Source organism: Schistocerca cancellata, chromosome 12 (assembly GCF_023864275.1).
Source record: "Schistocerca cancellata isolate TAMUIC-IGC-003103 chromosome 12, iqSchCanc2.1, whole genome shotgun sequence".
NCBI lineage: Eukaryota > Metazoa > Arthropoda > Insecta > Orthoptera > Acrididae > Schistocerca > Schistocerca cancellata.
In genome coordinates, this window is record NC_064637.1 from 146,931,180 (window position 1) to 146,947,512 (window position 16,333).

The window sequence follows — 16,333 nt, forward strand, 5'->3', positions numbered from 1 at the left end:
TTTATCGACACTTCCCTTTTCAGCTTAAGTTACATAACCCCCCAGACTTATCTTTTGCGTAGCTTAATTTAACGTTTTTCTTACTTACTGAGAGCTACTCACGCGAAGTAATTAGTATGATCATTCTTCCAGTGAGTCTAGCTTTCTTCAAAATTGATGTCTTGTTATGAAAAATAACATAACTTATCTGACTTTAACAACACATTGTTTTATAGGGCTGTACCCGGCACGCGTTGCGAGGCCACAGAAAGAAAAAAGTGTTTGGTTTTATAATCTGTTTACTGAATTGTTTTTGGGTACATAATATTTTTGGTTGTTCCATGTGGTAGAAACACGAATACGTCAGACGGTTTCACGACACATGAGCAAGCCACATGCAGTTGTCCATGTGAAAAGCATAGATTTTTCAAATTTTTTCCATAGACTTGTAGTGATTGTCCCCTTGCTGATGCTATAAAAATAGGTACATAGACTACTGGTCATTAAAATTGCCACACCAAGAAGAAATGCAAATGATAAACGGGTATTCATTGGACAAATATATTATACTAGAACTGACATGTGATTACATTTTCACGCAATTTGGTGCCTAGATCCTGAGAAATCAGTACCCAGAAAAACCACCTCTGGCCGTAATAACGGCCTTCATACGTCTGGGCATTGAGTCAGACAGAGGTTGGATGGCGTGTACAAGTAGAGCTGCTCATGCAGCTTCAACACGATACCACAGTTCATCAAGAGTAGTGACTGGCGTATTGTGACGAGCCAGTTGATCGGCCACCATTGACCAGACGTTTTCAGTTGGTGAGAGGTCTGGACAATGTGCTGGCCAGGGCAGCAGTCGAGCATTTTCTGTATTCAGAAAGGCCCGTACAGGACCTGCAACATGCGGTCGTGCATTATCCTGCTGAAATGTAGGGCTTCGCAGGGATCGAAGGAAGGGTAGAGCCACGGGTCGTAACAGACTTGAAATGTAACGTCCACTGTTCAAAGTGCCGTCAATGCGAACAAGAGGTGACCGAGACGTGTAACCAATGGCATCCCATACTATCACGCCGGGTGATACGCCAGTATGGCGATGACGAATACACGCTTCCAATGTGCGTTCACCGCGATGCGACCATCATGATGCTGTAAACAGAACATGGATTCATCAGAAAAAAATGTTTTGCCGTTCGTGCACCCAGGTTCGTCTTCGAGTTCACCATCGCAGGCGCTCCTGTCTGTGATGCAGCGTGAAGGATAACCGCAGCCATGGTCTCCGAGCTGATAGTCCATGCTGCTCCAAACGTCGTCGAACTGTTCGTGCAGATGGTTGTTGTCTTGCAAACGTCCCCATCTGTTGACTCAGGGATCGAGACGTGGCTGCACGATCCGTTACAGCAATGCGGATAAGATGCCTGTCATCTCGACTGCTAGTGATACGAGGCCGTTGGGATCCAGCACGGCGTTCTGTATTACCCTCCTGAACCCATCGATTCCATATTCTGCTAACAGTCACCGGATCTGGACCAACGCGAGCAGCACTGTCGCGATACGATAAACCGCAATCGCAATAGACTACGATCCGACCTTTATCAATGTCGGAAACGTGATGTTACGCATTTCTCCACCTTACACGAGGCGTTGTCACCAGGCAACGCCGGTCAACTGCTATTTGTGTATGAGAAATCGGTTGGAAACTTTCCTCATGTCCGCACGTTGTAGGTGTCGCCACCGGCGCCAACCTTGTGTGAATGCTCTGAAAAGTTAATCAATTGCATATCACAGCATCTTCTTCCTGTCGGTTAAATTTCGCGTCTGTAGCATGTCATCTTCGTGGTGTAGCAATTTTAATGGCCTGTTGTGAACTAATTTCTACAGCACGGCCATGGTTCCGTCTACCATATTCTACGTTAGTTATGTGTATCGTATACTTCATTACTTACAACACTTGCAGCTACATTAGACAGTTTCCCAGTTGGCGAGCGGCGCCAGCAACAAGAACAGTGTTCTGCACGTTCTGCAGCGCGGCCGAAGCACCGTGTATCGTGTTCTACATTAGTTGTGTTTATCGTATAGTTCGGTACATTGGCAGTGTTTTCCAGGAGGAGAACGACGTCGGCAGCGGGAGCGCTGCACAGCACGGCCCCGGCTGCTCCACGGGGACTTCCGGACCGGCGTCTCCTCCAGTGCGGCCGCACCCCCAGCCTGCCAGAGTTCCACCCCCAGCGGCGGCCTACGACGCGGGAAGCGAGGCTGGCGACCGCCTCTCTCCGTCCACCCTGCAAGTGGCGAACGCCACCGCCGACGATTCCGCAGCCGGGTAACTAACTTGTTATTTATTCGTGTCAAAAGTATTGTATAAAGAATAGACGCCGCGCGGGATTAGCCGAGCGCTTTTTGGCGCTGCAGTCGTGGACTGTGCGGCTGGTCCCGGGGGAGGTTCCAGTCCTCCCTCGGGCATGGGTGTGTGTGTTTGTCTTTAGGATAATTTAGATTAAGTAGTGTGTAAGCTTAGGGACTGATGACCTTAGATTTAAGTCCCATAAGAGTTCACGCGCATGTTGTTGTTGTAGTCTTCAGTCCTGATTCTGGTTTGATGCAGCTCTCCAAGCTACTCTATCCTGTGCAAGCTCCTTCATCTCCCAGTACCTACTGCAACCTACATCCTTCTGAATCTGCTTGGTGTATTCATCTCTTGGTCTCCCTCTACGATTTTGACCCTCCACGCTGCCCTCCAATACTAAATTTGTGATTCCTTGATGCCTCAGAACATGTCCTACCAATCGATCCCTTCTTCTGGTCAAGTTGTGCCACAAACTTCTCTTCTCCTCAATCCTACTTAATACCTCCTCATTAGTTATGTGATCTACCCATCTAATCTTCAGCATTCTTCTGTAGCACCACATTTCGAAAGCAAATAGGTAAAACAGGTGACGTGCTTCATAATGCCTTATATAGTGAATACCAAGCAATTTTTAGGGTTCCATACCTCAATCGCAAAACGGGACGTTTGTAGGATCACTTTGTGTCACACTGTTTGGCCGTCTGTTCAAACTCTTCTTTCTCAGGAACGGGTAGAGGCATCTACACTCCTGGAAATTGAAATAAGAAAACCGTGAATTCATTGTCCCAGGAAGGGGAAACTTTATTGACACATTCCTGGGGTCAGATACATCACAAGATCACACTGACAGAACCACAGGCACATAGACACAGGCAACAGAGCATGCACAATGTCGGCACTAGTACAGTGTATATCCACCTTTCGCAGCAATGCAGGCTGCTATTCTCCCATGGAGACGATCGTAGAGATGCTGGATGTAGTCCTGTGGAACGGCTTGCCATGCCATTTGCACCTGGCGCCTCAGTTGGACCAGCGTTCGTGCTGGACGTGCAGACCGCGTGAGACGACGCTTCATCCAGTCCCAAACATGCTCAATGGGGGACAGATCCGGAGATCTTGCTGGCCAGGGTAGTTGACTTACACCTTCTAGAGCACGTTGGGTGGCACGGGATACATGCGGACGTGCATTGTCCTGTTGGAACAGCAAGTTCCCTTGCCGGTCTAGGAATGGTAGAACGATGGGTTCGATGACGGTTTGGATGTACCGTGCACTATTCAGTGTCCCCTCGACGATCACCAGTGGTGTACGGCCAGTGTAGGAGATCGCTCCCCACACCATGATGCCGGGTGTTGGCCCTGTGTGCCTCGGTCGTATGCAGTCCTGATTGTGGCGCTCACCTGCACGGCGCCAAACACGCATACCACCATCATTGGCACCAAGGCAGAAGCGACTCTCATCGCTGAAGACGACACGTCTCCATTCGTCCCTCCATTCACGCCTGTCGCGACACCACTGGAGGCGAGCTGCACGATGTTGGGGCGTGAGCGGAAGACGGCCTAACGGTGTGCGGGACCGTAGCCCAGCTTCATGGAGACGGTTGCGAATGGTCCTCGCCGATACCCCAGGAGCAACAGTGTCCCTAAATTGCTGGGAAGTGTCGGTGCGGTCCCCTACGGCACTCCGTAGGATCCTACGGTCTTGGCGTGCATCCGTGCGTCGCTGCGGTCCGGTCCCAGGTCGACGGGCACGTGCACCTTCCGCCGACCACTGGCGACAACATCGATGTACTGTGGAGACCTCACGCCCCACGTGTTGAGCAATTCGGCGGTACGTCCACCCGGCCTCCCGCATGCCCACTATACGCCCACGCCCAAAGTCCGTCAACTGCACATACGGTTCACGTCCACGCTGTCGCGGCATGCTACCAGTGTTAAAGACTGCGATGGAGCTCCGTATGCCACGGCAAACTGGCTGACACTGACGGCGGCGGTGCACAAATGCTGCGCAGCTAGCGCCATTCGACGGCCAACACCGCGGTTCCTGGTGTGTCCGCTGTGCCGTGCGTGTGATCATTGCTTGTACAGCCCTCTCGCAGTGTCCGGAGCAAGTATGGTGGGTCTGACACACCGGTGTCAATGTGTTCTTTTTTCCATTTCCAGGAGTGTAGTTGAATGTTACGTCAAATACTAAAGTCTACGGTTCCTTGCCGATGTTGGAAATGTGTAAATCAGTGTAATCAATATACACGGCCGTTTATGCCACTAACACTGAGGGGACAAGAGTCTTGGGATACCTCCTGATGCCGTGTTTTCTCCTTTTGCATTGCACTGTGGAGCAACTCGACTCGACACGGACTCAATGAGTCTTTGGAAGCCCCTGCAGAAATATTGAGCCCTGATGCCTCTACAGTTGTCCATGATTGCGAAAGTGTTGCCGTTGCAGGATTTTGTGGACGAACTGACCTCTCGACTAGGTCCCACATGGTCAGCTGGATTCATGTCGGATGGTCTGGGTGAGCAAATCAATCGCTTTGACCTCAGCTCGCTCCCAAAGGAGGTTACCCCCGGTTCGGTCTACCACTCCCGTTTTGTCGAACTTCGTTCGAAGTTCATTAATATGACCTTCATTTATACAGATGGCTCTAAGACCAATGACGGGGTCGGGTGTTCTTTTATTGTCGGGGCACAAAGTTTCAAATACCGGCTCCATGGCCATTGTTCGGTCTTCGCAGCTGAGCTCTTTGCCCTCTACCAGGCTGTTCTTTACATCTGCCGCCACCGACATTCTGCTTATGTCATCTGCTCCGATTCCCTGAGCGCCATCCAGAGCCTCAGTGATCCGTACCCGGTTCACCCTTTCGTGCACCGGATCCGACGCTCTCTTCAGCAGCTGGTGGACGTCGGTTCTCCGGTTAGCTTTATGTGGGTTCCTGGCCATGTCGGTATCCCTGGGAACGAAGCTGCAGATGCCGCGGCCAAGGCTGCGGTCCTCCAGCCTCGGACAGCTTCTTGTTGTGTCCCTTCGTCAGATTGTAGCAGGGTCATTTGTCGGCGCATTTTATCGCTGTGGCATGCCGATTGGGCTGCACTTACGGACAACAAGCTTCGGGCCTTGAAACCTCTTCCCGTGCTTGGACGTCATCCTCCCGCCCTTCTCGGCGAGAGGAGATCGTTTTGGCCCGGTTACGAATTGGACACTGCCGGTTCAGCCATCGCCACCTGCTGACGGCTGCGCCGGCGCCGTTCTGCCCATGTGGGCAATTGCTGACGGTCCGCCACATTTTAACGTCCTGCCCGGATTTTAACACACTGCGTCTTGATCTTGGCCCGCCCTGTAGTCTAGATGCCATTTTAGCGGATGACCCACGAGCAGCTGCTCGCGTTCTTCATTTTATCAACTTGACCAACCTCTCTAAGGACCTTTGATTATGCTGTTTTTTTTTTTAATCCTATGCCTGTCAGTCTGTCTTTTATCGTGTTTTCCCTTTTAGTTGCTGTTTTAAACTTGTGCCTGGCGGTGCATTCCTAAAGTAGTCTGGGCGCTAGTGACCATTGAAGTTTTGCACCCTAAAACCACAAAAAAAAATCAATCGCTCCGATTGTCCAGAGTGTTCTTCAAACCAGTTGCGAACAATTGTGGCAACAAGGTACTTTGCAAGCTGGTGGTGGCTTCATGATGGTGTGGGCTGTATTTACATGGACTGAACGGGGTCCTCTGGTCCAACTGAACCTATTATTGACTCTAAATGATTATGTTCGGCTACTTGGAGATCATTTGCAGCCATTTGTGTAGTTTATGTTGCCAAACAACCATGGAATGTTTACAGATGACAATGCGCCATGTCACTGGGCCACAATTGTTCGCAATTGGTTTGAAGAACAATCTGGACAGTTCGAGTAATTGATTTGGCCACCCAAATCACCCGACATGAATTCCATCGAACATATTAAAAAAGCAGTCCGACTTCAGGCCACGCGTGGCCTACCGGAACCATCGACCGCCGTGTCATCCTCAGTGGAGGATGCGGGTAGGAGGGGCGTGGGGTCACCACACCGCCCTCCCGGTCGTTATGATGGTATTCTTGACCGAAGCCGCTACTATTCGGTCGAGTAGCTCCTCAATTGGCATCACGAGCCAGCCGTGGTGACCGATCGGTTCTACGCGCTACAGTCTGGAACCGCGCGACTGCTACGGTCGCAGGTTCGAATCCTGCCTCGGGCATGGATGTGTGTGATGTCCTTAGGTTAGTTAGGTTTTAAGTACGAGGTGCATTCAAGTTCTAAGGCCTCCGATTTTTTTTCTAATTAACTACTCACCCGAAATCGATAAAACTGGCATTACTTCTCGCCCTGCAGACGTACACATTTTTCACAACGCTGACGCCATGATTCCATGGCAGCGGCGAAGGCTTCTTTAGGAGTCTGTTTTGACCACTGGAAAATCGCTGAGGCAATAGCAGCACGGCTGGTGAATGTGCGGCCACAGAGAGTGTCTTTCATTGTTGGAAAAAGCCAAAAGTCACTAGGAGCCAGGTCACGTGAGTAGGGAGCATGAGGAATCACTTCCAAGTTGTTATCACGAAGAAACTGTTACGCAACGTTAGCTCGATGTGCGGGTGCGTTGTCTTGGTGAAACAGCACACGCGCAGCCCTTCCCGGACGTTTTTGTTGCAGTGCAGGAAGGAATTTGTTCTTCAAAACGTTTTATTAGGATGGACCTGTTACCGTAGTGCCCTTTGGAACGCAATGGGTAAGGATTACGCCCTCGCTGTCCCAGAACATGGACACCATCATTTTTTCAGCACTGGCGGTTACCCAAAATTTTGTTGGTGGCGGTGAATCTGTGTGCTTCCATTGAGCAGACTGGCGCTTTGTTTCTGGATTGAAAAATGGCATCCACGTCTCATCCATTGTCACAACCGACGAAAAGAAAGTCCCAATCATGCTGTCGTTGCGTGTCAACATTGCTCGGCAACATGCCACACGGGCAGCCGTGTGGTCGTCCGTCAGCATTCGTGGCACCCACATGGATGACACTTTTCGCATTTTCAGGTCGTCATGCAGGATTGTGTGCACAGAACCCACAGAAATGCCAAATCTGGAGGCGATCTGTTCAACAGTCATTCGGCGATCACCCAAAACAATTCTCTCCACTAACCGATCATGTCGTCAGACCGGCTTGTGCAAGCCCGAGGTTGTTTCGGTTTGTTGTCACACGATGTTCTGCCTTCATTAAACTGTTGCACCCATGAACATACTTTCGACACATCCATAACTCCATCACCACATGTCTCCTTCAACTGTCGATGAATTTCAATTGGTTTCACACCACGCAAATCCAGAAAACAAATGATTGCAAGCTGTTCAAGTAAGGAAAACGTCGCCATTTTAAGTATTTAAAACAGTTCTCATTCTCGCCACTGGCGGTAAAATTCCATCTGCCGTACGGTGCTGCCATCTCTGGGACGTATTGACAATGAACGCGGCCTCATTTTAAAACAATGCACATGTTTCTATCTCTTTCCAGTCCAGAGAAAAAAAATCGGAGGACTTAGAACTTGAATGCACCTCGTAGTTCTAAGTTCTAGGGGACTGATGACCTCAGAAGTTAAGTCCCATAGCGCTCACAGCCACTTGAACCATTTGGCATCACGGGGCTGAGTGCACCCCGCAAAATGGCAACAGCGCATGGCGGCCTGGATGGTCATCCATCCAAGTGCCGACCACGCCCGACAGCGCTTAACTTCGGTGATCTCACGGGAACCGGTGTAACCACTGCGGCAAGACCGTTGTCCTCCATCGAACATAAATGGGACATACTAGAGAGTTCAGTTTGTGGACAAAATCCTGCGCCGCCAACACTTCCTCAGTTATGGACGGCTATAGGGGCAGCACGGACTTCCAACTACTTGCTGAGTCCATGACAAATCTAGTCGCTGGACAACACTGGGCTAGAGCATGTTCGACATGATATTAGCAGGTACTCCATGACTGTTCTCACCTCAATGCAGAGCTGTGGGGCTCTGGCTACGATGCAGATCAGTCTGTCACCGCAGCCAGATCGACCGGTTTCAGTTGGACACTAGTCGTTCTGTACTCATTTGCACTGCTGGTGACAGGCCCAGTGAGAGGCTGTGGCTATGGGTGTGACTGTGACTGGTGTGCTACCGCAGGTCCGGCCACCGCCCCCGCCGCCGCCGCAGGCGCTGGCTGCCCGACCTGGAGCTGGACCTGACGCCGACCGTGCCGGAGGACCGCGACTCGCGGCCCGCCCGCCGGAGGATCGTGACGTCGGCCTCCGCGGCCGCCTCCACCGCCGTCGACCCCCGCAAGACCACCTGCATGCTCTACCTGCAGGCCGACCACCTCTTCTTCCAGAAGTACGGCACCGAGGAGGCCTGCATAGAGGTCATGACGCGCCACGTCCAGAGGGTCAACGACATCTACCGCATCACCGGTACGTCAGTTCTGCTGCGTGTCCGTGCTGGCGTTCAATAAGTTTATTTATTTATTTATTTATTGTTCCGTGGGACCAATTTAAGGAGAAGTCTCCATGGTCATGGAACGAGTCAATACATGAAATTATAATACGATATTAGAAACAGATAAAATGAAATATAAAAAAAAACATATTCAGGTGACAAGTCGTAAGTTTAAATGAAGAAAATCAACAATGTAACACTGTAATTTGCTTAATGTTTTAGATCTTCCAGGAGCTCCTCGACAGAATAGAAGGAGTGAGCCATGAGGAAACTCTTCAGTTTAGACTTAAAAGAGTTTGGGCTACTGCTAAGGTTTTTGAGTTCTTGTGGTAGCTTATTGAAAATTGATGCAGCAGAATACTGCACTCCTTTCTGCACAAGAGTCAAGGAAGTGCATTCCACATGCAGATTTGATTTCTGCCTAGTATTAACTGAGCGAAAGCTGCTAACTCTTGGGAATAGGCTAATATTGCTAACAACGAACGACATTAAAGAAAATATATACTGTGAGGGCAATGTCAGAATTCCCAGATTTTTGAATAGCGGTCGACAAGAGGTTCTCGAACTTACACCACATATAGCTCGAACAGCCCGTTTTTGAGCCAAAAATACCCTTTTTGAATCAGAAGAATTACCCCAAAAAATAATACCATACGACATAAGCGTATGAAAATATGCGAAGTAGACTACTTTTCGTGTTGAAGTGTCACTTATTTCAGATACTGTTCTAATGGTAAATAAAGCAGCATTTAGCTTCTGAACAAGATCCTGGACATGGGCTTTCCACAACAGCTTACTATCCATCCGAACGCCTAGGAATTTGAACTGTTCCGTCTCGCTTATAATATGCCCATTCTGTCTGATCAAAATATCGGTTCTTGTTGAATTGTGAGTTAGAAACTGTAAAAACTGACTCTTACTGTGATTTAGCATCAAATTATTTTCCACAAGCCACGAACTTATTTCATGAACTACATTATTTGTTGCTGTTTCAATATTACACACAAGATCCTTCACTATCAAGCTGGTGTCATCAGCAAACAGAAATATTTTTGAATCACCTGTAATACTAGAAGGCATATCATTTACATAAATAAGAAACAGCAGTGGCCCCAGCACCGACCCTTGGGGAACGCCCCACTTAACAGTGCCCCATTGGGACTGAACATCACTACCACTCTCAATATTGCGAAGAATTACCCTCTGCTTTCTGTTCTTAAAGTAAGAGGCGAACCAATTGTAAGCTACTCCCCTTACTCCATAATGGTCCAACTTCTGCAGTAATATTTTGTGGTCAACACAGTCAAAAGCCTTCGTTAAATCAAAGAAAACACCTAGCGTTCGCAACCTTTTATTTAATCCGTCCAAAACCTCACAGAGAAAAGATAATATAGCATTTTCAGTTGTTAAACCATTTCTAAAACCAAACTGAACATTTGACAGCAAATTATGTGAATTTAAATGCAATAAATTTTTTTCTCGGACAATTTCAGCTGAAAAACTGTAAAGTTTGTTGTGGAACATAGCTGAATATTCCCGCTTCAGCGAATGTAGCTGTTCGGCGGCGGCGCTGCACGTAGCATTCAAAATGGCGTCTGTAACGAGGATGCATTTCAAGCAAAGAACTGTCACTGAGTTTCTTCTGGCAGAAAACCAGAGTATCGCATATATTCATAGTCACTTGTAGAATGTCTGCAGAGACCTGGCAGTGAACAAGCTGGACGAGTGTGTCAACATTGCCAACAGAGATGTACTGTTGCGCAGCGAGCTGTTTGACTGTAATCCGTCGATCATCTCCAGTGAGTGTGTCCGCACGTTCCAGCACTGTAGGAGTCACGAACGTGTGCAGCAGACCGGCACCCGGCAGATTCGTCAGGTTTGCGATGACGACAGATACCTTGCCCAACGACTCACTGTGCTTTTGTCCACTGCCAGGTTTCCGTAGACATTCTGCGGTGCGGTGCGGTGCTCTGGCTTTCCACGAGAGGAAACTCAATGACAACTCTCTCCTTGGAAAACATCTCTGTTACAAACGCCATTTTCAAGTCTACAAATAGCGCTGGCACCTATCAGAGCATCGTGAAACTATAGGAGGTGAAGCGGGAATATTCTACGACGTCCCACAAGAAATTCCGCATTTTTTCGACCGAAAATGGCCGAGAAAAAAATATGTTGCATTAGTGGACACCCCTCGTACATGTACACGTCATCGGTAGGTAATTTAAATGGCTAGATATATGCAATTCGCGGTGATGGATAGAACAGCGATCAGAATGCATTAGTATTGTTACCACGCCTCGTAGGCCATAAAAGGGGCGTGAACAGCGTCAGACATTGTGATAACTGTGAAGGGCATGGAAATGCCACGTACGCGCGTGAGAAAGCGTTATCAGCACCTGTCAGAGTTTGGAATGGCCTCATTGTTGGTCTCCATTTGGCCGGCCGAACAAAGCGTGTAGTACCTAAATTTATGAGGCATTCGGATTTGGCCCTGGTTTCACGTTGGGTTGAATGGGAGTGTGAGGGCAGGCACACTCACCATCAGAGTTGTCGGATCACCATCAGTATATGTAGGACCATCACACTATTGAGCACCGAACACATTGTAACCCCTTCATTTGTAGCCTGCCATCTGAGAATGAGTCCCTCCAACATTCTTCATCATCCGGCACCACCACTCGGAGACTATCACTGGTTGGACTAGAGAATAACCATTCTGGGCGAAGGCTGCTATTACCAAAACAATGCAGATGACTGCGTGTGGAGAGTTGCTGTGTCAGGGAACCACAGACTATTGACGAATGGTGCTCCATGGTGTTCAGTGCATAATAGCTGTTCTGCACTACCCTGGACGACCATCGTCGACGAGTAGTCTACAACGGTATCCTGAGAAGAGGTACCACCCTTCCAGTGTTTTGGAGAAGCACAGCTGTGTTACTCTGGCACAGCTTTGTGACTCTGGCATCTCAGTGTGGGGAGCCATCAAGTACGTCTTCAGGTCATGGCCGGTACCAACTGAGGGAACTCTGACGGCATAACGGTACTCATGGACATCCCTCGTCCTCGTGTGTTGCAGTATTGTGGTGCCATTTTTCAACAGGTCAATGCCTGTTCCATTTTTCAACAGGACAATGCTCGTCCACACATGGCCCTTGTCTCTAGGAACTGTCTGCGATATGTTGAAGTACGCCCTTGACCAGCAAGACCCCAAGATCTGTCCGGTTACATTACCTGTGGGATCAGCTCCGATGTCTCTGTCCCAGTGCCAATACCCATGGTATCGAGGATCAGCTGCAACAGATGTGGCCCAGATTCGCTCAGGAGAGGATATGATGGCTTTGTGGCACTCTTTGCAATCAGATCAATGGGTGTAGGAGGGGGAACCAAAAATAAAAAAAAAAGGAATATCGTTGCCCTGGGCGGAGCTTGCGTAGTACGCCTTCCTGCCACTAATCGTGTATAGCGCAACTCATTGCCAGTTCAATCCCACTCGTGTTGTCGACCTGGCGTGTTCTGTTCACCTGCAGTGACTTTTTGCTAGCGCGGTTTTTTTCTTGTTGCGTTTTCTATGATGGCAGCTTTAAGTGAACATCGTAAGCTGGGAAACTTTGATTTCTACTCGGTAAAAATACTGCTGAAACTTTTTTAATGTTGAAAACACCTTACCGAGATGACGCTAGGGGAAAAACTCAAGTGTACGAGTGGTTTGCTCGATTTAAAAGTAGCGACACGTCGATTGATGACAAACCTCGTTCTGGACGTCCATCAACCGCCCGAGTCGACGAAAATACTGAAAAAAATTCGACAGCTTGTGCTCATAGACCGTCGACAGACATTTGATCAACTGTCAGAGATTAGTGGATTATCTTGGAGCTCGGTTGAGCGAATTTGACGGAAGATTTGAGAATGAAAAGTTTTGCTGCCAATTTTGATCCTCGGTTTCTGACTGAGAATCAAAAGGAATGTCGAGCTGAAACATGTCGTGCTTTGAAACAACAGCTTGAAACTGATCCAGATTTTTTGTCAAAGGTCATTACTGGTGATGAGTCATGGTGCTATGGTTACGACACAGAAACAAAGCAAGACGTCGTCGTCACCCCACCCCAAAAAAAAATGTCGTCAGGTCAAATCAAACATCAAAACAATGCTGATTTGCTTTTTTGATGCTAAGGGTTTCAGAGTTTGTTTCCCCAGCTAAGACTGTCAATCAAACCTTTTATTTGAAAGTTTTAAGAAGATTGCGCACAGTGTTCATCAAAAAAGACCCTATTTGTGGCAGACAGGAGACCAGTTCTTCCAACACGACAACGCACTTGCACACGTAGCCGTCTCTGTTAGACAGTTTTTGGCTAAAAGTGGTATGGGTCCGCTGCCCCACGCACCTTCCTCGCTCACCTGGCTCTGAGCGACTGTTTCTTATTTCCACGCATGAAAAGGGGCAGGAAAGGACACCGATTTGATGACACTGAAGAAGTCAAGAAAAAAAACGAGGGAGAAGCTGTCAGCTATTTCTAAAGGTGGCTACAGAAAATGTTTCGAACAGTGGAATCAACGGTGGGACAAATGTATTAGTTGTAATGGAGAGTTTTTGAAGGGAATAAGGTTGTTTTGTAAGCAATTTGAAAGTACGTAGCTTTTAGAAAATAATTCTGGTTTCGTTTGCGTACCCCCTGGTAACCAAGACAGAAGCAGTGCAACTCGCTGTGGCCGAGCGGTTCTAGGTGCTTCAGTCCGGAACCGCGCTGCTGCTACAGTCGCAGGTTGGAATCCTGTTGAAAAATGGCACCACAATATTGCAACACACAATATATTAATAGACACCCCATTGAATTTTTTGTAGTTTGTGCACGATATATGTACATAAGATGCATAAAAAACTCATCGAAAACTTGTATATTAGTGTTATCTGGTATGTATGGTTTTTTGAATTTACCTTGCAGTTCGCGTTTCACGATGATAGCTGTTGTAAATATGGCAAAAAGTACGTTAAATATGGCGAGAGTGGAACATTAGGCTATGCTAATATGGGTCCACCTGTTACGAGAACCTTTATTTGGAATTCACATTCACTGGCTTCACCAACTCTCAGCCACTGGTACTGCATGCACAGTGGCATGGAAGCTACTAAGTAAAATGAATACCTCGTACAGAAGGTAAATTTTGTATGGATCAGAGGATACTCTAACGTAAAATACATTGAAATGGTCGATGATTTAGCAAAAACTGCTGCCCAAATTGACGCATTTATTTAAAAACATCTTACTGCCGTCATCCAACATGAGAGTACACTGCAGTATAAAGAAGAACAAAGTGTCAAAGAAAGACGAGTATCAGTACTCGATATGCATAGAAGGGAATACTATGGGCAAATACTGCCAAACAGTCCCTCTAAACACTGGTTCCACACAATAAACGCTAATAAAAATTTTATACATTCCATAATGCGCATGAGGTTTCATTACGAATCATTGCATAGCCTCTTCACAGAATACGCAGACGAGATAATTCTTATTTTGAAAATAATGGAATAATACTAGGGGACATCAATCACTTTTTTTAATGTAAAGTGTACGCAAACCAGACAATCGATTTCACACAACAGTTAATCAGATCTCATTAACCATTACCAGCCTCTATAGCAACTCTACAACAGTTCTAAAACTACTTGTATAATTTTTAGATAAATGTAACCTTACTCTGTAAAATTCCAAAACACAGAGACAGCTTTCAGTCAAACATTCGTTAAATTGAACGCTCATTTATTTGAACCTTTTGTGCCTAGAACTTTGAATTTTTGACAGTCAACTGTATGTAGCAACTTGACAATTGTTTAGATATGTGATTACAGTACATGGAATGGACTTGGTGGTTTGTATGCAATTGTTATTTGGTCTGCATCTGACAGTGACCAAGGAGGTTAAACCAGCTGTAACCAAACAAAGTATAGGAGTTTTATATGTACAGATTACATTATTTCTTCAGAATTTCTTTGATTGAAGTGCCACAGATGTTCAGTCTGTTTCAACATGTGGGGACTGGAAAAGTATTTAATCTCAATTACACTCCTTCATCATTATGAGCTTAAGGTAGAGATATGTTGAGTATCCGTAAGTCATGTTAATTCAACAATTTCAATTCTGTTGACAACTTTTATGTGCTGGATTAACTTGGGATGTTCATGTCATTGATGTGCAGCCTACTATAACAAAGGCCAATTTCAAAAATAATTTTCAACACAAAATACTGTGCAGTCCTGTTATGAGTCATTTTTGGCTAGATGTCTACTGCAGTTATCTCTGTTATACTATCTTTCAATGCATCACTGTTACTAGATCCAAATTCACATAATATTATTGACAATGAATTGGCTAGTTAACAACTTATTAGTAAAAAACACTATTTTCTAATATATATATATATATATATATACAGTTAAACAGTTCCACCTGCAAACTTGAACTGACCCAACAATTGTATTTGTATTTTGGTTTTATTACAGATTTTGACCAGGATGGAAAACCAGATAACATTAGCTTTATGATTAAGAGAATAAAGGTGCATACTTTAGATGCCTTAAAGGATCCAACCTATCGGTTCCCGTTAAATTACGGAGTTGAGAAGTTCCTGGAGCTTTTTTCTGGTGAGTACCAAATCCTTACTTTGCACACCAAAGAAATATTATTTTGTGAACAACATGCATACATTACTGGTCTTGACTATCAAGATGGGGGGAAAAAGTCTTTCTGTGTAAACACATTCAGTGCCCATATAAATACAAATTTCAGAAGTTCGATGGTGCAAACTATCAAGGACTGAAGAACACCACAGCAAGCAACACCATCTTTTAAACACCACTTTATTTCACCACAACTGGTTTCTACCTCGGGATATCATCAGAGGACAGAGATTATTTCTTATGTAATTTTTTACAGTTTTATCCTGGAATATAAAAGAATTCTGTGACATACAAACACTTTTACATTGTACAACTTTTGGAAACCACATAATTGCTTATTCTCTTTCATATTACAGGACAAAAATGTAAAAATTAGTACAAGAAATCCTTGCTGCCATGGATGTTTTTGCCTACACCTGAAGCTAGTTACTAGTTACACATACAATAATTATTGTTTTTGAAAATTGTGTGATTGCTTCTACCTACCGTATTTACTCGAATCTAAGCCGCACTTTTTTTCCGGTTTTCGTAATCCAAAAAACCGCCTGCGGCTTAGAATCGAGTGCAAAGCAAGCGGAAGTTATGAAAAATATTGGTACGTGCCGCCCAACTAACTTCTGCCGTCGAATATATGTAGCGCTACGCAGGCATGCTTTGTAGGCACAAAGATAAATACTGGCGCCAAAACCTCTGCGTCAGTAAATAAATTTTAAAAAAAAGTGGAAGACGAGCTTTTTTTCTCTGCTGCGAGTTTCGACCACTGCATTTTCATACATTATCCAACGAAGTAAATACAAATTCCGTATTGTTCAGCTTCGAATGTAGCACAATTTCAGTGTACTACGA

General features: G+C 46.3%; 1 protein-coding gene across 1 annotated transcript in view; it reads left to right on the forward strand.

Annotated features, from left to right (window-relative positions):
* Positions 1-16,333, forward strand: part of LOC126109532 (uncharacterized) — a 426,878-nt gene that overhangs the window by 325,558 nt on the left and 84,987 nt on the right. The window contains exons 5-7 of the mRNA XM_049914551.1: positions 2,088-2,305; positions 8,503-8,786; positions 15,311-15,451. Of these exons, the coding sequence (XP_049770508.1) occupies positions 2,088-2,305; positions 8,503-8,786; positions 15,311-15,451 (643 nt within the window). The remainder of the gene's footprint in view (positions 1-2,087; positions 2,306-8,502; positions 8,787-15,310; positions 15,452-16,333) is intronic.